The 23,902-nt window shown below is 34.9% G+C and overlaps 1 protein-coding gene across 5 annotated transcripts in view; it reads left to right on the forward strand.

Annotated features, from left to right (window-relative positions):
• The window catches only part of LOC106877211 (ubiquitin-conjugating enzyme E2 N), a 50,281-nt gene that overhangs the window by 19,445 nt on the left and 6,934 nt on the right, over positions 1-23,902 (forward strand). For all 5 annotated transcript variants that reach the window (XM_014926063.3, XM_089353864.1, XM_089353865.1 and 2 more), the window contains exons 2-3: positions 11,399-11,500; positions 22,563-22,707. In XM_014926063.3, coding sequence (XP_014781549.1) covers positions 11,399-11,500; positions 22,563-22,707 — 247 coding nt within the window. The remainder of the gene's footprint in view (positions 1-11,398; positions 11,501-22,562; positions 22,708-23,902) is intronic.

A 23,902-nucleotide genomic window follows, 5' to 3' on the forward strand; every position in this document is an offset into this window, starting at 1 on the left:
TTTTGGGGTCAATAAAATAAGTACCACTTGAGCACGGGTTAATGTAATCAACTGGACCCCCCCCCAAGTGTTAGGCCTTGTGCCTTTTATTAAAAGGATTTATTCTAAAAAATTTGCTCTGGGGTTATTTGAAGTTGTTTGATATTTCCTCAGCATATGACCCAGCCATTTCATCTCCTTTTCATTCACAATGTCTATTTCTAGTTCTATTTCCATCATTCTCTGCAGTTCACTCACACTCTCTCCCTCTCTCCAATATTCCACTGTCCCCTTTCCATTCTACCACTGAGCCATTCTCATTTGTTTTTTTTCTTTTCAGCATTCTTTGCTGATTCACTTTTGTTACCCATATATTACATTCCCATAAATCATAGTGCTTCTTACACATGCAACATGCACCTTTTCCTGTTGTTTCAACAGCACTACTTGCTAACATGCTCCTTATCATTTCTCACACTTTCTTTCATCTGCATCCTGCTTTAGCCACTGTTGATAAGTAGGTTCACCTTCTTCATTCTTTGTCTCTTACATAAAATGTTTTCACACCTGTGTTCATACTGTTTCCAAGATCTAGCCTGTCATTTCTTCCATCTTCTCCCATTCTTACACTTAGATTTAGTTACTACGTTAATTGATAATCTTCTTATACTGCTACATTTTCAGTGGATACTTCCAGTGTATTTAAAGTTCATATACTCCTTTCACTAACGATAGATTAGTGATCCTTACATTAACCTGTTTCCATTTTGCTAAATACTTAATTTGCCATCAGCTTCGTCTTTCCAATATTCATTTTGTCTCTTATAAATCCAAGAAACAGCTTCTTCTTCTTGTTTCAGTAATTATTACTGGGCGGGAGCACTAAGTAGTGATGTGTATAAATACAAGATATTTGAACTAGTAAGAAAGCCATTCATTGTGTTTTGTCATGGAGATAGAGAGGTGTTAATGCACCATTTATGTAAAACTAAGTGTTTTTAGGGTGTATTTACACCATTAGTCTATGGTGAGGAATTTTCTCCGTGACAAAACACAGTGGATGGCTTTCTTACTAGTTCGAATATGCCCCATGCATATTTGAGCTGGTAATAATTTTGTAAGATCAGATATAATTTTGAGATCCATATTTTCAGCTACCTGTCTTCCTTTTTAAGCTATTCTGAGAAGGGTTCTGGCATGACTGTGTTATGTGACCAAAACAATACGGGCTCTTTCTGAGCTAAAGTTGTTGAAGGGAATCAATCTGGCAATGGAGTTCCACACAAAATCCTAAGTATCAGTGTAGTGAATTCAGTGAAATTGATCAATTTGAATGCATGTTTGTCACTCTTATTGGTCACTGCACAGTTGTACTGTGAAATGGTGTGAATGAACACTTGTTAAATGTGAATTGTTACGGTTACATGTATCGCCAAACTAGACCAGCTTTCAAAAGGATTGAATGTACTTTGTGCATGATTGGTACTGATATCTCTCTATCAATGAAGGTGGCATCAAAATATTTGAATTAATCAACCTCTTTCTGAATCTCACCATTGACTATAATGGGGACTATTTCAGAGGGCTAAATACCGATGGATAGAATCTTCAAATAAGAGGGCAGAATCTTCTTCGTCTACAAGTATACTACTGGTGTCTCATATATGCAAATGCCGGCATGACAAACAGCTGTACTGTTTGTGATAGTGGAAACAGAGATGACCAAGATGTTTGTTCCAGTTGTTTCCAGTTTTGAAGAGATTCCTGATGCCCATATTTTTTGCAAAAAAGGCCTGAAATTCATCCAGGTGTATAAAAGACCATAGCCATCTTTTTTCTTTGTGTTCTATGTAAAGATTTGTTTCAGTAGTTATTGTTTGGAATATACCAACACACAAAAATAAAATGCCAAAATTGGTTTTTGAATCATTGAGAGGATTGATTGGGTTGGGTTTCTTTTGAAAATTTCAACCTGGGAAATATTTAGAAGTTTTTGTTCCATTGTGTTTCTGGAATGAACTTATTCTTGCTTTCAAATATTGATGTTTGAATTGCTGTCATCATCATCATCATCATCATCATCGTTTAATGCCCGTTTTCCATACTAGCATGGGTTGGACGGTTCGACTGGGGTCTGGGAAGCCAGGAGGCTGCACCAGGCTCCAGTCTGATCTGACAGTGTTTCTACAGCTGGATGCCCTTCCTAACGCTAACCACTCTATGAGTGTAGTGGGTGCTTTTTACGTGCCACCAGTACGGGGATCATAACTACAATTTACATTTGAATTTCATTTTGATGTTGATGTATGTGACTCAATAGTTCTCCTCAAGCACAGCATGTCGCCCTACGATCCAAGGTACTTTTGAGTGAGCTGGTTATGTGAAACTTGTGTAGGATACAGCCGTGAACTCACTTTGCTGGATCTTCGCAGTCACAGCATATCTCCAGAAGTCTCGGTCTTTCATCATTGCCTCTGTGAGGCCCAACGTTCGAAGGTCATGCTTCACCACCTCATCCCATGTCTTCCTGGGTCAACCTCTACCCCGATTTCCTTCAACTGTTTGGGAGTGGCACTTCTTCACACAGCTCTCCTCATCCATCTGTAGTATATGACCATACCAGCGCAAACGTCTCTCTTGCACATCACATCCGATGCTTCTTATGTCCAACATTTCTCTCAGGGTGCTTACACTTTGACATGTGTGCACACTGACATTACACATCCAGCGGATCGTGCTAGCTTCATTTCTTTCAAGCCTACGCATGTCCTCAGCAGTCACTGCCGTGAAGCATGGCAGTTCGCACACATGCATCGTACAATCTACCTTTCACTCTGAGTGAGAGGCCTTTTGTCACCAGTAGGGGTAGAAGCTTTCTAAACTTTGCCCAGGCTATTCTTATTCTAGTGGTAAGAAATTGTAATATTTGATATCTTTGTTGTTTTGCTTATTGCATTTTTTATTTGCTGCCACTTCTTTCAAAAATTCATTTATTTCAAGGATAAAAAGTTAAAAGGTGGAAAATTTTTTCTCTAAATTTAGAGAACACAAATTTCCCATAATGTACAGCAACTATTTATCTAGTTAAGTCTTATGCTTTTGCTAACATGAAATTTATATGAATATTATTGTTTAAATATGAAGAGGTAAATATAGATGAATTGGACTGTGAAAAGTTTTGGGCAGTGTTGGGTGGGTTGGTTATGAAACCAGCTTGAACATTTAATCTCTAGCAATAATTATATCAGAATGGTAAGTGAACTTCCAGCCATGCAAACAGTCTATTGCTGTTAGCTATTTCTGTACCACTTACAGAAGCTTTAATTAGTCATTAGATAATCAATAATTATAAATTTTAACAATGTAATTTTCTTTTAAATGAATCATAAAAAATGTTTAATAAGATTATATCTCCACATGAAAGCAAAATAATTGAGCAGATATGTGTAAAATTAAACTGGAAGGAGGTTGGTTCAATCTGGATGAGTTGCATATGGAGAAAATGTCAGAGATGAAAATGCTGCATTATGAAACCATGTTTTGTCTTTTACCAGTGAAATGCAGAACAACCTTCCCGTTCTGCTTATTTTCTATGTTGGCTAAATTCAGACCACTGTCAACATATCAAATCAAGTTCTAGTTATTGGAATCAAATATTCCAGTTAAGTAATATCTGTTGCTGTTCGCAAGCATTGATCTTCCTGCTGCATGTTAGCTTCAATGTTATAAACTGAGTTAAGTAGATTGCTACTTTAATCAGATCACATTCTATTTTTTAAAATAATTTTTAACGTATTTCAAAAGTATGAAGTCATAAGTCCTGTCTTGTCTTTAGTAGCAGAAAAAATTAGACCACTTGTTACTCTTATTGGCTGTTAATGAATGTGAACTGCCTTTTTCTAATTTGCAAGATAAACAAATTGAATAAAATATGATGACCTGTTTTATCAATATTGTGTATTTCAGTATTTTAACTGTTGGCTTAGTTGATATAATTAGTATTGCATGCAGAATTTGTGCATTACTGGCAGCAGAAAGCATCTCTTCATCATAATCATTTATATTCTGCTGTTGTGTTGGTCTGGTGAATTGTTTTTGTCTAGTGTGAATCTCATTTCCTCAATATTCTTTATTAACCCTAATTTTCTTTAGTTAATTTAGGAAGTGCTCTTGGATTTATTTTTCTTCTGGTTATATATAATCTATACCAATTACTCAATACTATTAACATTTTCTTTTGCAATCACTTTATATTGTTCATTGCCAGTAATCTTTTTAACTCTGTATATAATATTAGTTACCGTGAAATTAAACATTAGGATTCAAGTTAGGAAACTGAATGTTTTCTAATTGCCATATATATCAGTGATACTGTATTTTATGTTAAACTAGTGTTTAATTTATTTAATTTTCTTGTGAAGAAATCCTCTAGTAATTTTTCCCCCTTTTAGAAATATCCTTCATGGAGAAAGTGGATGTGTTTAATTTTAATCTTCTAAAGTTAGTTTAGCTCAGATATGTTGATTTACGTTATTTATTTTGCATGACTCCTACTACTCTAATGAACTTTGTTTAGGAGTGTAGCTTCAGACTAACAACTTGACTGTAGTTTACCTTTCAGCATTCAGATTACTCTGTCAAATGTAAAGCTTATTTATTCACATTGTTTTGAATTAATCATGCATTATCTTGTACCTTTGAGATTTTAACATGATGTGAAAGTTTATTTTTAGAACGATATTGTAGAGTAGGTATGAGAGGTCCAATGTGGCTGGTTTGAACATGAAACAGATAAAATATTTGGGCCAGATATGATCGGTTTAAATGCTAAAGGATTAAACAAACTTGGCTGTGTGGTTAAGAAGCTTGCTTTGCAACTACATGGTTCTATTATAGTCCTGGGTTGACCAGTAACCAACAAGCAGAAACTATGCAGAAGCTCATTGTGTGTATGTGCATTTGTCTCTCACCACTTGATGACAACTGGTGTTTGTTTATGTTCAGCAAAAAGAGATCAGTGGAATATGTACTAGACTTGAAAGTAAGTTTTGAGGTCGATTTGCTTGGCTAAACCCTTCTAGGGGTGCCCCAGCATGGAAAAATGACCCAGCAACGAATCAAGGAAACACTAATCACAAATCCTTAGTCACATTAGTATTTGTCACTTTCTGAAATAAATCATAGCTCATGAACTCTTAAATTTACATTCCCAATCTTGTATTTGTGCATATATGTATTCATATATATCTCCTTTACCTTTAGAATATACACTTTCTGTGTTGTTTTTATTTATTTTTGTTATGTTTCTCAGAAATGACAGAAAACACTATACAATTATGCAGTATTTGTAATAAATTTAGAATATAGCTGGTAGTGCTGCTAATGTCGTAACTTTTTTTTTCCTGGTTTAGTCAGGAAGCAACAGTGTTCAAGATTTTCACAGGTGGGTCAGATTGATACTGTTGATGTTGAAATCAAATATTTGTCTGCAGAAGGAAAAAAATGTGAGAATAATTGGGTGAGTGGTTTGTGTGACCCCATGTGTATGGTTGCAGCTCGTGAATGATTCAGAGATACCTAGTTCATGTGTGGAGAAGTCTTGTAAAACTTGATCTTGATTTTTGTCATTAAAAATTTTTTTTTAAGGAAGTAAATGAATTATACATTACAACACAGGTTGTAGTGTGCTGAGTAAGTTTATTACCAGCTACCAAGATGGCTTTCTTTTAGATGCAGTTTAGGATTTTTGTGTGCAGGGAACAGTTTCCCATGGTAGTTCTTACTTGAGGTATATAGAAGCTGAATATTCTCTGACATGGAAGAGGAAAGCTAGTCTTATGGAATGCAATGTTTGTTATCTTATGAATGTAAGATTGTCACGGAAGACCTATAAAGATAGTGAAGTCAAACACTTCTAGAGACTGAAAATTTTAATTCTTGTATTGTCCAAGATTGTGCAGTGATTGTGTCTTTGTGCTTTTTGAAAGATAAGATTGTCATATCTCCATTGGAGTGTTTTCAAAATCTCAGAGGCAGTGCTAGTTTAACAAGAGATATTTAGATTGCAAATGGATGATGTCTTTGTGTAGAATGTCTGGGGGTGGGCATTGTTTGAAGTGACAACAAACAGTTTGTGGGAGGAATGAGTGGGGTACATAACTGAACTTTGGGTCACACCAAATTTGATAGTGTTCTCTTGAGAAAACTCTAGCAGTGCATGTTAAGGAAGCTTGCAATGAAAAAGAGGAAATGAGTGAAGCCTGTAGGCAGGTTTCTTGGATTCACATGCTAGATATGATCAAATACAATACTGATGTCAAGTGCAATGGCATTATGTTCACTGAACTTCTCAAGGGTGAAGAACATAGTGAGCAGGTGTTTAGTGAATGGGTTGCTGCACTGGTGATCCAAGAGGCAACGACACTGAGGGTGGTTGTTAAGTGTCTATTTCCATCTCTTGAGATGTCAATAGTGAGAGCAATAAGTTATTCATTGGCCAAATTAGAAAAATTGCTTGTTTGAGACATAGGCTTCACTAACATGTTTTCAAAGAATGGGAAAGATATCAGTAGAAAGATGTATGAAAAGACAAGGATTAGGGATAACTCTAGTGTGCAGTGTTTTTCGGTTGTTATGATTAGTAGCCTTGCTAGTTTGAAGTGAGAAGAAGGGTTTTCTTGTTTGGCATGTATGTGTACATAATGGTGAGACTAGTGGAAAAGACAAGTTTGTGAATAGTTTCATCCAATGTGTATTATAGTGTTTCAAGAGAAGTGTTCAGTAAATGTTGACACTTTCTCCATTAGATACATTTGCTTGAGCAATAATAGGTAGGGGGTTTCTGCAAAGTTAGTACACACTCTTTTGGCAAGTGACTAAAGGAATGGCTGCAATTTAAGAGGTGGGAGACTTGCTGGCTGTATGATGCACACAAGGCATCTTTTCACTTGATGAACCGTATTTAATACTCAAATATTTTAGCATGCATTGCAATTGGTAAAAAATTGCTGACATAAAAATATGCAGTTTGTTTAACCCTTTAGCATTCAGATTACTGTCAAATGTAAAGCTTATTCATTCATATTACTTTGAATTAATCATGCATTATCATGTAGTTTTGAAATATTGATGATGTGATTGTTTATTTTTAGAATGACATTGTAGGGTAGGTGTGATAGGCTGGATCTGACTGGTTTCAACATAAAGCATAATATTTGGGCTGGTTTAAATGCTAAAAGGTTAAACTACTGAAAACCATCATTGATACACAATTTTAGATAGCAAAGTAAACCTTTGACCATACAACATGAAGTTTAATAACTTTGTTTTTTATATTGAATTTTTCCATATTTATCTTACACTATTAATACCAAAGGGTTCAGGTTGGTGAAAGAAGACAAAAAAAGTCTAGTAAAAGCTATTTTGGGTCATGTTTTATTGATCATGAAAATTTTTTATTGGAAGATCATAAAAGGGTTAGGAATATATTACAAGATATAGTGGAATGCCTGCCTAGTTCTTTGGGAATGATAATTTTTGGTACAAATCTAGCAATATTAGCAGGATCTCTTGCAAGTAGTAATTTTAGATTACAGTTAGTGACCTTCAATTGCACTTAGACTGAGGGATATCACTTGTTAATGAAATAAGACTCTAGTATGTGAAAGTCATTTATGATAGTGCATCTTCTTGAATGTTACATAATTGGTGTGAGAACTAATTCTATAGATGCTGCAGTGGTTGATCTCAATGTCCAGGTTTCCATGCAGTTTTAATATTTTTCTTTTTAAAATGAACCTTACTTATATTATAACACTGTGTAACACAATTTTTGTCCTTGTGTAGCAACTGTTATTTCCTATTTGCTTACCTCTAGAAAGTATGAAAAATGGCTGATATTTCCTTCAAACTTTGCTTGTGTTACATTTATGTAGCACAAGGATTTATGCCAGTTTCAAAACAGGTGGTAAAAGCAAAGTTTGAAGGGAATGGTAGTCATTTCCTTTGATTTCTACATAGAAACAAAGAGGAAACAACACTTATTGACCAATGTCAAAAAAATAAATAAAAAGAAATTTGTTACGCAGTGTAATCTTGCGTAACAATCTTTTCTAATGAGTAGAATAGGATTACTAGAGATAATTCTGAGCAATTATCTCACTGTTTGCCAGCTCCGAGCTCACTTTTCTGGTTGTCTCTGAGTATTTATTTAGTTGTCTTGAAATATCCATATGGATATTCAATTAAAAAAAAAAATTTCACTGGTAAGCATTAGCTATACAATAAATTAAGCTCATTTAATGTTAAATCTCACTCTTACCAGGAATGAATCATAAGGCCTTCAATTTATATGGAGGGTTACTAATATTTTTTTATCATAAAAAGTCACTTCAAAGATAAAAGATAATGAATTAGATATTTAAAATACTGTGTACCTCATGAACTACTTGAAAGAGTTTGTGGTGTTAATAGTTAATGACTTCAGAAAGAAATCTCTAATAACTAACTATTTTAGCTACTGTGTTACCCTAATTTGAATTTAGTACTAATTACTTAACACGACTCAGCAATCTATCTACTTCTTTCAAGCTGTTTGAATAGTCCGTAGTCTTTTATTCATTACTGTTTCTGTTGCTAGTTGTGTCAGTACATTGGATACACCTAAAGCTTTGAGTCCCTTTCAGCGTATCAGATATTTGTCATCTCTGTTGACATGGTTTCGACAGCTGGGTGACCTCCTTAAGATCAACCACTTTACAGAGTGTATTCAATGCATTTTCTCAAGGCACCAGCACTTGTGAGTTGTCACACTCTCAACAAAATTTGCCTTCTTGACCCCACATTGTTTCTATTTGATTTGTCAACTGCATTACAAAGTGAACAGAATGTTTTTTAATTTTTTTTTGTGGCACTATCATTTGTGAGATCACCTTGTGATTTTCAAGACTAAGAGCCCCAATGGCTCAAAAGGAGAATAGAAGAGAGAGAGTAATGACATCAAGGTGTTAAGAGAAGTGAAGCGTGATGGGAGGAACAAATTTATTGTTGGAAGGTGGTAGGAGTTAACAAGAAAGAGTACTGGCGAGGTAATGGAAGAGAAAGAGCAGTGTCAAAGGTTAGAGGTGACAGAAGAGAAGGGAATAAGGGTAGGTGGATGAGATGAGTAGGGGAAGATTTATTGTTATTGAATATGAGAGGGTAGTGGAATGAGTGCTGTTTGGTAGAGGAGAGGGGTGAATCTCTGGATAGGGGTCAACGGAAGCCAGGGATATGGGAGGACATGGTGATGGCAAAGAGCAATGGGCGGGAAGATGTACAGGCGAAAGGATATTGAGATGGCAAAGGGCGGTGGGAGGATATTGAGATGGCAAAGGGCGGTGGGAGGATATTGAGATGGCAAAGGGCGGTGGGAGGATATTGAGATGGCAAAGGGCGGTGGGAGGATATTGAGGTGGCAGAGGGAGGTAGGAGGGAAGCTATTCAGCTGTTGTTTGTCATCTCTTTTATGAAGCTCAGCATCTTGAGATCAGTCTTTACCACTTCATCTCAGATTTTCGGGGTTTTATCATTGTACAGGTTTCATCCACTTTTGAGCACTTGCAACTCAATTATGCTGCTGCCATCATCCAGACACATCAAATGTTTGTACCGTTGTAGTCTTTTCTCTTGCTTACTACATCTGATTCTTCTTATATCCAACTTTTCTCTCAACTTGTTTGTACTGTTGTTCATGTGCACTAACATTATACATCCAGCAAAGCGTGCTTGCTTGCTTCATTTCATACTACTTTGCTCAAATCATTTGCATTCAAAGCCTACATCTCACAATCCTGCATCATTTCATATCACATGTACATGTCAGTTATAAAATATTTAAAAAAAGAACAATTATAAAGGTTAATAAAATGTTGTTTCCTGACACATTCAACTGTTCATATGCTTGAGTATGTATTAGAATTTTTTTTTCATTTTATTCTTTATTACTTTTAAAAAAATTAGACAAAATATTTTACTCTCCTTATATACAGGATGATAGTACATGAGAATACATTATATAGATGATAGTACATGATGTAATTGTCACTATTTAGTGCTGCAGAACTACTACCTAGATAATACTGAGATAAGTTTGCAAATAATTATTAGTTTTGTGCACTCTTAATCTAATTTTGAAACTGAACCCGCTTGAACCCTTCCTACAGGCTTCCACCTGTCTATTCAGTTTCACAAGGTTCAAGTCAACTCAATGCTTGTGGCAAAAGACATTTTACTTAAGATACCACTTGTTGGGATTAAACCCAAGATTTTAAGATTTGCCATTCAGCCATATCTATGACTGTGTATCCCTTACCCTTGGGTCTTAACAGAAATACATAATGTAATGTATAATTCTATAAAATCATTAGTTATCTGTCTGCTTTTTCTTGTTACCATGGATTAGGCTGGGCTCTGCATAACACAATCTTTCCAAGTATTTGAATCATTTATTTTGAGAAGTTTAATGGTTTCAAGAATTATGCCCCTATAAACAAATTCTAGCATCAATTTATACCATTTTCTTAATGCAGTATGTTATCACATTTTATAGATGCATTATATAGTCTGCACTTCTACATGGGGTCAAATACAGATGTTAGTTGTTTCTTGCAGTGGTAGAAATATATGAAATTTTCCCGTCGCTCTTGAACTTGAATCACAATGCTAAGATTTTTCTAACCATTTAATATGCAGCAGGACTTAATTATTAGCTGAGAACAATCTGAGTTGTCCATCATAACCTTCTAGTTAATAACTCCTTATGTTACTAAGTACCTTGGGCAAGTAGTTCTTAGTATTGAACTGCTGTTTTGTTAATCCCCCCCACCCCTTTTTTCTAGTAAATTTGAACCCTTATTTGCAAGATTTAGCAAGGCATTGTTTTTTTTTTTTTTTTTTAGTTCAAAATAAGCTGTTTGATTAATTAACAGTGGGAAAGGTATCTAGCAATATGAAAAATTACACTAACAAAATCATCCCACCAATGGTAACATTAGTAAAATGAATCTAAAAGGGGGGAAAAGATCTTAAGAATATAATGATTTTTTTTGTTTTGTTTTGCTAAATTTACCTACAGTATCTTTTTATCAGTTTTGGTAAAGGGTTATTTGGTCTAATTTATGCTAATGATAATTACTTTGTAGGAATGAAACCAAATGCTTTTAGTACATATTTAATCCGAAGCAGTTATTTTTGCTATATCATCGCCCTAATGTATATTATTAGTAGTATATTTGCTCTTATTTTATTTGAAATATGCATTTTTATATTTGTAAATGATGTATAAATTTCATAATTTCAGTGTAAGTGTAATATTTTGTATTTTAAATATTCTCAACTTTTCCATTCACAGTAGGTTTTAAATGTTTTTCTATTTATTTAGGAGACTCAGCGGCTCATGGCCGAGCCTGTACCTGGAATAAGTGCCACACCTGATCAGTCAAATGCTCGATATTTCCATGTGGTAGTTGCAGGGCCATCAGAGGTGAGTCATTCTATTTTCATGTTATTGGATGATTAAAAACTAATGTTCTGTGATGGGATTGAGAATATGCAACATTATTTTATTACATAATTTAAGAATATAATCTGAAGTAGGTTGTTTCTCTTGACATCTGTCACTCAGCTACAAAGTAGGTGTGTCGTGTTATTTTAGTATTGACTGGAGTAAATATAGTGAATTACTTTTTTTTTTTATAAAGAAACATGAACACTTTAAGGTGTGTACTACAAATCATCCTGCAATCATATCTCTTGATGGATCCCCTTTCGGGTTTGATGGTGAACATTCTTTTTAAAAAAACTAAACTACTTATTTGTTAAATTAACATCCACATGGCTGAATATTCCACACAAACATGCACCCTTAATATAATTCTCATACCAAATTAGCTTGACAGTACGTGACAAGGTTGAACTTTATAGAGTTACAGCTACAATCCATTCTACAGTCTTATGCGCATAACCCAGAAGATAACCATACACAAGGATGGATCAGGCTAAGGCTGTTGTTGAATATATTTGCCAAGATAACATTTAGTAAGCTTGAACACATAAACACCTTGTATCTCTTACTCCTGTGTCTTAACAGAAGCATATTAGTTGATGTATTTGATTTTTCTGATGAGTATTAGCATTTTAAACAGAAGTAGTGTAGTAATGTGCTTTGTTTATGAATATATCGTCATAAATATTGTATGGTTTTAAATTTACGGGCATGTGGTTGATAATATTCAGCACCTCATATCCATTGCTGTACGCAATAAAAGAATGTGAAAATAATTGAAAATGAAATTTAAACATTTTGAAATAGACTTGTGAATTTACCATTTAATACTACAGGCTAGAAATCATTGTGTGGCAATTATCTAATATCTGTCGGTTAACTGTTTGCTTTGTTCTAGTTGCTTCCATTGTTGATAGGTTTTTCACTTGGAGTGTTTTTGTGTCACAACTAAATTATTATTTTATCAGTATTTAGGTCACATGATTGCATTTCTCTATACATAATGTTGACTTATGGGATAAGATTAATGAATTTATGGCCTCCTGTGCAATCTTAATTTGGCACCATTTAAAATATAAGGCAAAGCTATCAAGTTTGTTAACAAAAGAGGAGCTGATATAGACTGTGCAGATATAGATTGTGTAGATATGCATACTCAGTGTCTGAAATTTACTGTACATGTTACGTGTATAATAAAATCCAGAAGATTATCTATCCATCTGTGTTTAAGTGGTATTAGTCAATGTACTCATTTGCTCAATTGAGCAAATGAGTACATTGTAAATTACTAGCATAGATCTCTGATGATCATAGGTGAAATCTAATAGAGATTTTTTTTTTTTTTTTTTTGCTATCGTCATCCAGTTCCATTGTTAAGAATTTGAATTGGGAGCTTGAGTCATGGTGAACCTTTCATTAGCTGATTACACAGCATGGATGCCACCTCTGGATGCATTGCACTTTTTTGAGGGAGCTTGGTGATCCTGGCTGTTGGTCTTCTGAGGTTCCTTCTACCTCTTCAAAATCCATCATGCTGTAGTCCCACGACTTCGCTGGCAGGGTAATTGAATGAGTGCTATGCGTTGCCAAAGGGCAGCCCATAACTATGCAGGGCATGGTTGTCACTCCGTGATGTATTTTCAAATTACCTGCACACCTGAGATATATTTAGAAGCTATTTTTCATATGTACATGTGCTTCAGCTGATATTGTATTTGTGAATTTTCCAAACTTACTACTTAAATCTACTAGACCATGATTTTGTAGGGCAACTCTATTTCAATTTATGTTTCAGTAATTAAACTGAACATTGTGCTAAATTTTTCTGATTTGGTTTCTCAGCACCAAATTTGCTTCTTTAAATTGCAGAAGTTTTCACTATAGTTAATTTATATTTGTAACTTTTTTTCCCAGAATGGCATATAATCCAACATTTAAAGTTTATAATTGTGTTTTAGCTAAAATAACATAATTTGTATTCAGATTTCTAAAGCACATTTTTTTTTTTACTGATGTACATAATTTAGTGATATATCTTGGCAAAGAATTTTGTGAAGAATGTAGTCTTGTAGGGGTCAAATTGTTATCAGTTATTTGTTCGATTTTCTTAGTTGTGCTTTTAAATTTCTGTAATATTTTTTTCTAATTTCCCATGTTATTTAAAGTAAATGGAGTTTATAAGTTTAGTGTCCAATGAAGGAAAGGTTGGCATGGGTGCCTGTCGTTGAGTTTGGTTCGATTTTGATTTCACTTACCCCAACAGGTCTTCGCAAGCATAGTTTTAGTGTCCAATGAAGGAGAGGTACGCATAAGTGGGCTGGCTACACCCCTGGCAAAGGCCACGGGTTATGGTTTCACTTGGCTTGCCGGGTCTTCTCACACACAGCATATTTCCAAAGGTCTCGGTCACTAGTCATTGCCTTGGTGAGGCCTAATGTTCAAAGGTCGTGCTTCACCATCTCATCCCAGGTCTTCCTGGGTCTACCTCTTCCACAGGTTCCCTCAACTGCTAGAGTGTGGCACTTCTTCACACAGCTATCCTCATCCATTCTCGCCACATGACCATACCAGCGCAATCGTCTCTCTTGCACACCACAACTGATGCTTCTTAGGTACCTTTTCTCTCAAGGTACTTACACTCTGTCGAGTATGCACACTGACATTACACATCCATCGGAGCATACTGGCTTCATTCCTTGCGAGCTTACGCATATCCTTAGCAGTCATGGCCCATGTTTCACTGCCATGTAGCATGGCTGTTCGTACACATGCATCATACAGTCTGCCTTTTACTCTGAGTGAGGGACCCTTTGTCACCAGCAGAGGTAAGAGCTCTCTAGCACACCCTCCCCCGGATACTGACTTGGTCACCTAGGTAATGGAAGCTATCAACTACTTCTAGTTTTTCTCCCTTGAATGTGGCAGAAGTTGTTCTCTGCACATTTTCAGTGTTTATTGCTCCTGAGCATCTGCCACATACAAAAACTATCTTCCTAGTTAGCCTTCCTTTGATATTGCTGCACCTCTTATGTGTCCATAGCTTATACTGGGTACATCTTATAGAGTTTCTACCTACGCCTTTTCTACAGATCGCACAGGGCCATCTACCTGAAGGGGTTTGTGTGTTGTCTACCTTACTACTTATTAGGACCTAGGTTTTAGCTAGGTTGACTCAAAGGCCCTTCAATTCTAATCCTTGCTTCCACACCTGAAACTTCTCCTCTAGTTCTGATAGTGACTCAGCAATTAGAGCAAGGTCATCAGCATAGAGGAGCCCCCAGGGGCATCCTGTCTTGAATTCCTGTGTTATTGCCTGGAGGACTATGATAAATAGGAGAGGGCTGAGGACTGAACCTTGGTGGACCCCTACCTCTACCCGGAATTCTTCACTGTACTCGTTGCCAACCCTCACCTTACTGACAACGTCCCTGTACATGGCTTGCACAGCTCTCATTAACCATTCTTCTATCCCTAGTTTCCTCATTGACCACCAGATAAGGGATCGGGGGACCCTGTCAAAGGCTTTCTCCATGTCAATGAAAGCCAGGTACAGAGGTTTATCTTTGGCTAGGTATTTCTCCTGCAGCTGTCTTTCTGTACATTTCTTTATTTAACAGTTCCTTCTAAAAATTACATGACCCACCATACATAGGGCTATCACTTTATCTACATCTCTCTATACCTCTTTTTTTCTCTCGCCATATCTTTTGGATAAAGGAAATTATATCTTTTCTCAGTATGTAATATACCTATAATTTTTTATATTTTATTTTCACAATTGTGTCCATGTACTCCCCACTTTTTTTCTTTTGAACTTCTTCCTCCCACCTCATCATACCCATTCTAACTATCATTTATTGATGTGTTAGAATGGGTATGATGAGGGTGAGGGGGAAGAAGTTTGTTACTTATCACTGTACCTTATAATTACATATATTTTTCTACTGATATATGCACATATAGTACTTCTTGGTGTGCTACATGTCTACACCCATGTATCCGTATCTAGGTATGAATCTTATGTTATCTATTGATTTGTTTGTTTTCTAATAAATATGTATATTAATATGAACGTGTGTATTTATATCTATATATGTGTGCCTCTTTGCACCGGTATGTGTATATTTGTACGGTGTTTTCTTTTATATGTATACCCTAATCGTACAACTAGAATTCCAGTATCTGTATATACTAGTGTGCAAATATGCCTCTACATACATGAGTAAATATACACACACTTCTTAGATTATTTTCCTCCTATATTATGTATAAATTTTTGTTCACTTATGTGCACCCTCCTACTCGCACATTTTCTTATATTCATAACTGGCACTGCACCCTAATATCTTAAATACCACTACAACCTTACTATCATTACATATTTTTCTCACATAATACTAAGCTAGATTATTACCTCCAAAATATATTTTTTATACCAAAACACATCTACTGTATAACCAAAATAAACTTTTATTAACTCTTCTTCCCAGCTCATTTATCTCCCCTACATTTAATTTTTTCCTTTCGTATTCCTATCTTTATTCCCTATTTCAATTTCATTTTTTTCATCTTTATAATCACACCAAGTATATACTATTTTATTTGTAATATTAACAACTATTTTTCTTTCTTTACTTATTTTTTTGCATTATATTTAATACATACAATTAAGCCTTGGGAGAGGCATTATGCCGGTAATAAACACACGCACTGGTTCAGTCCTTTATTAATTTATTAATAAAGGACTGAACCAGTGCGTGTGTTTATTACTGGCATAATGCCTCTCCCAAGGTTTAATTGTATTTCTTTCAACACACGTATCCACATCAAGAATCTTGCACACAAAATACACATACGAAATTTAATACATACTAATGAATATTAATTTTTATGCAAACTTAAGTCCCTTTTATACATCGTATTCTATCTTTTTTACCTCTCTATTTCTCCTACCGTTTGTTTACGTTAACTGTCTAGTATTAGCTCTTTATGTACCTCCTCATGATAAACTTCATTATTATGTATTGAAATTTAAAAAAAAAAAAATACATCACACTACATAATGATTTCAACGGTCAGTTCGTATTTTAATTCAAACCTAGGAGTGTCTTTCCATTGGACATTTCTAATACATATTTTACCCTACGCTACTTATTTGGAGTTAAAATTTCTAATTTCCATACTCATCAAGGGAACGTCTCTGATACCTCTTTACTTATGTCTTCAAATAATTGTTATATCCCTTAGTAATGGTTAAATCTCCATCATGACTCGCATCTCTTTCTCACAAGGATAAAAATATGAATCTCCTAGATTCAATTTTTCTGCTCTTTTCCTTCCCAAGTTCATTGTATTTTATTTCCATATCTCTGTACGAAACGATAGTCTGCAAGAATTAACTTCTTATATATTTTAACAACTTGTCTCCTCCATTTTTAAATAAATTGATGAGTTTTATGGGACTTCTTTCCATAAATTCACCATACATTTATATACAAGTATTACTTTCATAGCTTCGTGAATTTACGTCTGTAAACTACCTCTTTACTTATGTCTTCAAATAATTGTTATATCCCTTAGTAATGGTTAAATCTCCATCATGACTCGCATCTCTTTCTCACAAGGATAAAAATATGAATCTCCTAGATTCAATTTTTCTGCTCTTTTCCTTCCCAAGTTCATTGTATTTTATTTCCATATCTCTGTACGAAACGATAGTCTGCAAGAATTAACTTCTTATATATTTTAACAACTTGTCTCCTCCATTTTTAAATAAATTGATGAGTTTTATGGGACTTCTTTCCATAAATTCACCATACATTTATATACAAGTATTACTTTCATAGCTTCGTGAATTTACGTCTGTAAACTACCAGCAAAGTATGAAGAATCAACATTAGAAATCTGTTTTGGAAACCTCCAAAATTAAAGGGCGAATCTGCATTCAACCTTTTCACGCACACGCGCGCGCGCACTCACTCTTAAAAGCAGCTCTAGTAATATAAACATTGGTTGCACACACATCATGCATGTGTTTTGTTTAAATGCCCGTTTTCTGTGAGACAGAGTGTCTGGAGAAAGCTGCCAATGACTTTTAGTGTTAGAGAGCAAGTGTCTTAGTCCAGGTGAGACAATCTGCCCCGAAGTGGTCGAGAATGGTAGGTACTGATATTTCACCATTATTGTGACTTATCAATTCCATCTACTCAGATCACCCTGAAGCGAAAAGAATCACTGGTCTAGGATACTCGATTTTAACACTTGCTGTTGTGTAGAGGACCTTCCCTGGATGCTGTCCCACAGCAAAGTTCTAAATCAGCAATTCTTTTCATTTCAAGGTGATCTGAGTACAGGCTGTTCATAAGCCACAATAGTGACAAAATATCGGTATCTACCATTCTTGATCATTTCGGGGCAGGTTGTTTCGCCTGGTATAAGGCACTTGGTGTCATGTAAGGAGTTTCCCCTGGATGTTGTCCTGCAGCAAATGGGCGTTTAAATAAAACACTATATATGCGCAACTGATGATGTTATATATATATATATATATATATATATATACACACATATACATGTATATATTTAAGTCACAATATATAGATTCAACTAATCCAGTGTATCATTCTACAAAACATAAAATATATAATACAATTGAAGAGAAAAACATAAGGAGTGTATAAAATTATAAATAACAAGAGAAATACTATGATAAAATTTATCATATTTTCTCTTATTATTTATAACTTTATTTGTAGTTGTCGTTATGAAGTTCATGATTCTAGGTTTGGCACATTATTCTGGCATATTCTAGTTTACTTTTGAGTAGCATCAGAAGATGGAAACCCATTGTGTGTGCATACATGAATGCATGCATGCACATGTAAATGCCATTCTTTGTGTCCTTATTAACACCACTTACATGAAATTCATGTCTTTGTTTACATTCACCACTAAGCCAAAGACCCATAGTTTTGGTTATCAATGTGTTTAGACTAGTGGAGTGAAAAAATATCTGACTTGAAAAATAGGTAAAGTTTAGCAACAGGAAGAGCATCTAATTGTAGATGTTCCTCAATAAATATAGTGTAACCCATGCCAGCATTGAAAAACATGGGGAACTGAACAAACATGTTTGTATAATGTGTGTGGCTATATTTATATTCCTTACCATATGAGGTTTGAAAAGGTTTGGTAACATTTGAAATGCTGGAGTTGGACATGTTGCAGAGGTTGTGTAGGTTTCAGAATACAACCTCTTTAGACTATCTTAATGGTCTTTTTATTTTAGCAGCTTACTTTCGATGGATATTTAATCTATACCACAGTAAAAAAAAAAAAAAAGTGCTTATAAAACTGATGTTGGAGTTAATATTGTATGTACCGGTGTTTTGAATGATGAAGATATATTATTGGAAGCAATGAGTATTGATCTGCATACTGTGGCCTTGAATGAAGAGATTAGTTATGTAAACTCATTCAAAAGGAGACACATTTAGGTGACTTCTTTGAACAAGAATAGTTAGTAAAACTGTTATGAAGGATTCTAATGTAACCATACTGAATTTATTTTGTCATCAAGATTTAGCTAATGTTAATATTTTGCTAAGCTGCTATTTAAAACTGACTGTTTTTCTTTAAGCTTGTCTCCAAATCATTGTTTTCCTTTCTTTTTCTTCTGTTAATAAAAGCCATCTAGATTAGCAGTTAGTTTGGGGCTTTAATTTTATACAAACTGATTTGGATACTAAATATTATGTTTCAAAGATGTAACATTATTTTCTTGTATGATTAATTTTCAAATTGATAAACAAAATTGTCATGTGATTTTGGATCACAATTTAATCTCTCCTTTTTGATAGTGTAAATTCAATAATTAATTTAAAAAAATTTTTTTTTTGCCTAAGTTTCAATTTACTAAACATTTAGTCTTTCATTTTGAGTATTTTCGTTTCTTTATATAGGTTGCCTGTAGGCATAATTCATCTGCAGCTACAGGGACATGAGGTGTACCATAGTACTTAGATGATCCATTGATAGATCTTATATATTGTTTGAACACTAATGTTCATTCTTTTATTTGACTATGTGTGGTGCCTGTGAGTGGATTGTATATTGTTCAGTTTTGTTTACTATCAGGTCATTAAGAATGAAATGTCCAATTTTCTTATGCACCATGTTTGAGAGTCGTTAACTGTTTTATCCTGACAATTTCTGTTTTACAACATTGAAGAGTTACAGCATCACTTTACGAAATGCAATTCATGGTGTCTTATATTGTGAGTTTTCTCTTGTAAATCAATTTTTGTGAACCCATGGATAGATAAAAAATTTGTATTGTTTATTAATGAGTTCTGTCATGGAACCAATGCATTCCAGACAGCTCGAAACATCAATGAGTTGTTTGGTGAAGATGTGGTGAATGTGTGCACTGTACATCGATGGTTTGAGGAGTTCCGGTCTGGTAACTTTACTCTTGAAAATCAGCCCCGTGGTAGACCTGAGACAAAGGTGGGAAATGATGAGCTGGAAACTGTAGTGGAAATGGATATATTTCAAACTACACGTGAGTTAACAGCAAGGTTTGTTGTTTCGATTCCAACTGTATTGGACCATCTGAAACAAATCAGCAAGGTAAAGAAGCTAGACAGGTGGGTACCACACGAACTGAATGAGCATCAAATAACACGTCTTGAAACTTGCCATTCTTTGCTCACACAGCATAAAAGTGAACCATTTTTGCATTGTATTGTCACTTGTGATGAAAAATGGATTCTTTTCAACAATAGCAAGTGTTCTGCAAAGTGGTTGGATAGTGATGAAGTGCCAAAACACAATCCAAAAAAGAATATTCATCAAAAAAAGTTCAGTGGTTCAGCACTGGTGTCATCCCTAACAGTTTCCTGAGACCTGGTAAGTCAATTACATCAGATGTATACATCAACCAATTGGATGAAATGATGAGTGAACTTGCAATTAAACAACTGAGATTGGTCAATAGTGACAGGCCAATTCTCTGGTAAGACTATGCTCAACTACATGTTGTACAAAGAATGCTACTCAAGTTACAGGAACTGAACTTGGAAGTGCTCTGTCATCCACCATATTCACCAGACCTTGCACCAACTGATTATTATGTTTTCCAGGCATAAGACAACTTTTTACAAGGAAAAATAACTTCAAATCTGAAGATGCAAAAGCAGCCTTTTGTGATTTCATCACATCTTGCTCTCCAGAATTCTTCTCTGCCAGTATAAATAAGCTACTGATAAAATGGCAAAATTGTGTTGGTAATTTAGGTGCATTTTGTTGAGATAAAATAAAATAAACTTTCAGTTCAAAATCGTACATTTCATTCTTAATGACCTGATATATTCTGTGTGTGCTGTAAATTCATCATTTTGTTAGCCCCCTACTTTTTTTGGAGATCTCACTAGTGCATTGTGAGAAGCCAATAGTCTTTGTCACACAACACACTGAGTAGCCAATAGTCCTTATCACACAATACACTGAGTATCTATAACACTCGCTTTTAAACCCATAAAATTCAAACTCAAAATGAATGTTTTGGTTTATCAGACTTGTGCTTTCTACAATACACTATTGTTATGAGACATATACAACATATTAACATAAAATATATTGACACTCCTAAACATAAAATGAGATGACTACTACAGCATGTAAAAAAAATGCCAGTTACGAGACTGTATGCATTCTGTACACACGTTCATTTATAAACAACAATAAGTCAATGTAGTATGTTGTGTAAACATTCAAACATTACTATCTTTCCAAATCCTGCTGCATTTTAAATGGAATTCATGGCCCTTCGAAATTTGACTTGTTTGCCAGAAAATACTGTATTTTCACTGATTTTTAAAATTTTTTTAAGCATTACAATGGATGTTTAGTTAGCTTTAATGGCAGAACTATTAACACACTGGGCAAAATGCTTAGGAGCATTTCATCCATCTTTATGTTCTTAGTTCAAACATTGTTGGGGTCAGCTTTACCTTTCGTCCTTTCAGGGTAAGTACCAGTTGTGCACTGGTGTCAATATAGAACTTTTCTGTTAAATTAAATGTTGTGGAAATCACAGCCATGTTTTTATATTAAAAAATGCATATTCATAAACCTGGCAAATATTTTTGTGAGAGATGCTAAAACATCTGCAGTGAATTTGAACTTTCAACCATATGCTGGTATTTCAGTGCCTTACCTACTTGGTCTTTTGTCTTCACTTTTAGTGGAATGTGTCTAGATGAAAATTCTTATTGTGGTAGGGATACTTCTGCATTTCTTTAACAAGAAATTGCTACATCTCTGAAATTTCCTAAGCTTGCATTTGGGTTAACCCTTTCATTACAATATTTCTGACCAAAATACACCCCTCATGAGTTTCAATTAAATTCTAAAATAATCATGAATTTAGACTAATGTTATATATATATATATATATATATGTGTGTGTGTTCTTGATATACTTTCAGAGCAAGTCGTTTTACATCTATTACACTATTTTTATTTTGTCTCTCTCTCTCTCTCTCTCTCTCTCTCGCTCTCTCTCTCTCTCTCTCTCTCTCTCTCTCTCTCTCTCTCTCTCTCTCTCTCTCTCTTCTCTCTCTCTCTCTCTGCCCTTTCTTCACTAGGTGATAAAAGAAATTAGTTACATACGTACCTAGGAAAGGTGAAATCTTATGAAATAAGCTTAACAAGGGAGAGAAAAAGTGGTATTTATGGAGCTAAATATTTTAATTTTTCATTCCTTTCAAAGTAATTTTGTTTAGTGGATTTATAATGAGAGTAGACTGAGATTTATTACTAATGACTATGACACAGTGTAAGAGAAACCTGTGTGGTGGGGGCTTGTAATAAGAATGTAAGAACCCTTGTAAGTTATGCAGTTAGAAAAGATCAATGTAGAATAAGGCTATTGAACTATAGCTAAATTATTGTTACAGGATATATTGAAACCAATATTTTTTTATTATATCTCCAATTTTAATATTATTTAATCTTAACTTTTTGATTTTTCTTCCAGTCTCCATATGAGGGAGGTGTTTTTAATCTAGAACTCTTTCTTCCGGAAGAATATCCTATGTCAGCACCAAAAGTGAGATTTCTGACAAAAATATATCATCCAAATATAGATAAACTTGGCAGGATATGTCTAGATATTCTAAAAGGTAAGCGTTTATTTATTATTGTTGTTTTGTGCCAATATCAGAGTTTATTATTATTATTAGAGAAGTAAATTGGTAGAATCAGTAGCGTTAGACAAGACCCTTGTTCATCCATCAGGTTCTGATTCTAAGTCCATCCAAATTCAACTTCTGCAGGTGATATAATTGACTACTCCCTTCCCACAAAATGTCTAGACATGAACCTATGTGGTTTGCTGTTGATGTGTCTTCACAAAACTCCACTTTGGAGGTATTTTCTTCTAGGACTACTTTAACCCCTTAGTATTCAGATTACTGTCAAACCTCATGCTTATTTATTCATATGATTTTGAATTAATCATGCATTATATTGCAGTTTTGAGATTTTGATGATGTGACTATTTTTAGAATGATGTTTTAGGGTATGTGTGAGAGGCTGGATCTGGCTGGTTAGAATGTTTTGGCCAGATATGGTCATTTTGAATGCTATTCAGTTAAGAAAAAGGTAGGTTTTGTCCAGAGATATTGGTACTAATGTTGACTTTTGGCTTATCTTTGTGGCACACAATGGGAAACTGTTGAGTGCAATGGTACCTCGTACTTTCATACTCAACATTTACCCATATCCTATTTGGAGTGTAACTCTTTGCGAGAGAAGAGAAATAGTCAGTTAGACTAGAAGTGCAGGGCAGAAAACCCAGTAAAAACCACTTGAGGGCTTTCTGTCCAAAAGTGTTAAAACGAAACTAGACAGCAAAGGCAGCAATAACAACCACAGAGGCAGGCGTCAGGGGTGAATGAAGACTGTGTCAGCTGCTACTGTTATTTGCAGAGTACCACCAGTTGCAGTTCCATCGGTAGTTAGAGTGAAAGAAAAGACAGGTGGAATTGTCCTGGCCTCAGTGTCACCAGTACAGTGGGAAAGGTGGTGGGCGATGAAGTAGAGTACTGAGAACTCACAAATGCATAAGGCTAGCAAGTGGCTCTGTGTAGCGGTTAGAATTGTCTTGAGATAATGGAGTGGAAATGTAGCTTGGAGAAAGGTAGGAAACTGCTGTGGGGAGTACAAAAGGAAACGAATGGTCCTTGTTTAAAAAACAAACAGGCTGCTTGAAATCCTCTACAGAAAGGTATTTGACCTACAGTAATGAGAACTTGATGCAGATTAAGCTGAAGAGGAGCAAAAGCATATTTTGATTATTGAGAAGGTGATTAGTAC

The sequence above is a fragment of the Octopus bimaculoides genome, chromosome 6, assembly GCF_046866305.1.
Source record: "Octopus bimaculoides isolate indiv1 chromosome 6, ASM4686630v1, whole genome shotgun sequence".
NCBI classification, from domain to species: Eukaryota; Metazoa; Mollusca; class Cephalopoda; order Octopoda; family Octopodidae; genus Octopus; species Octopus bimaculoides.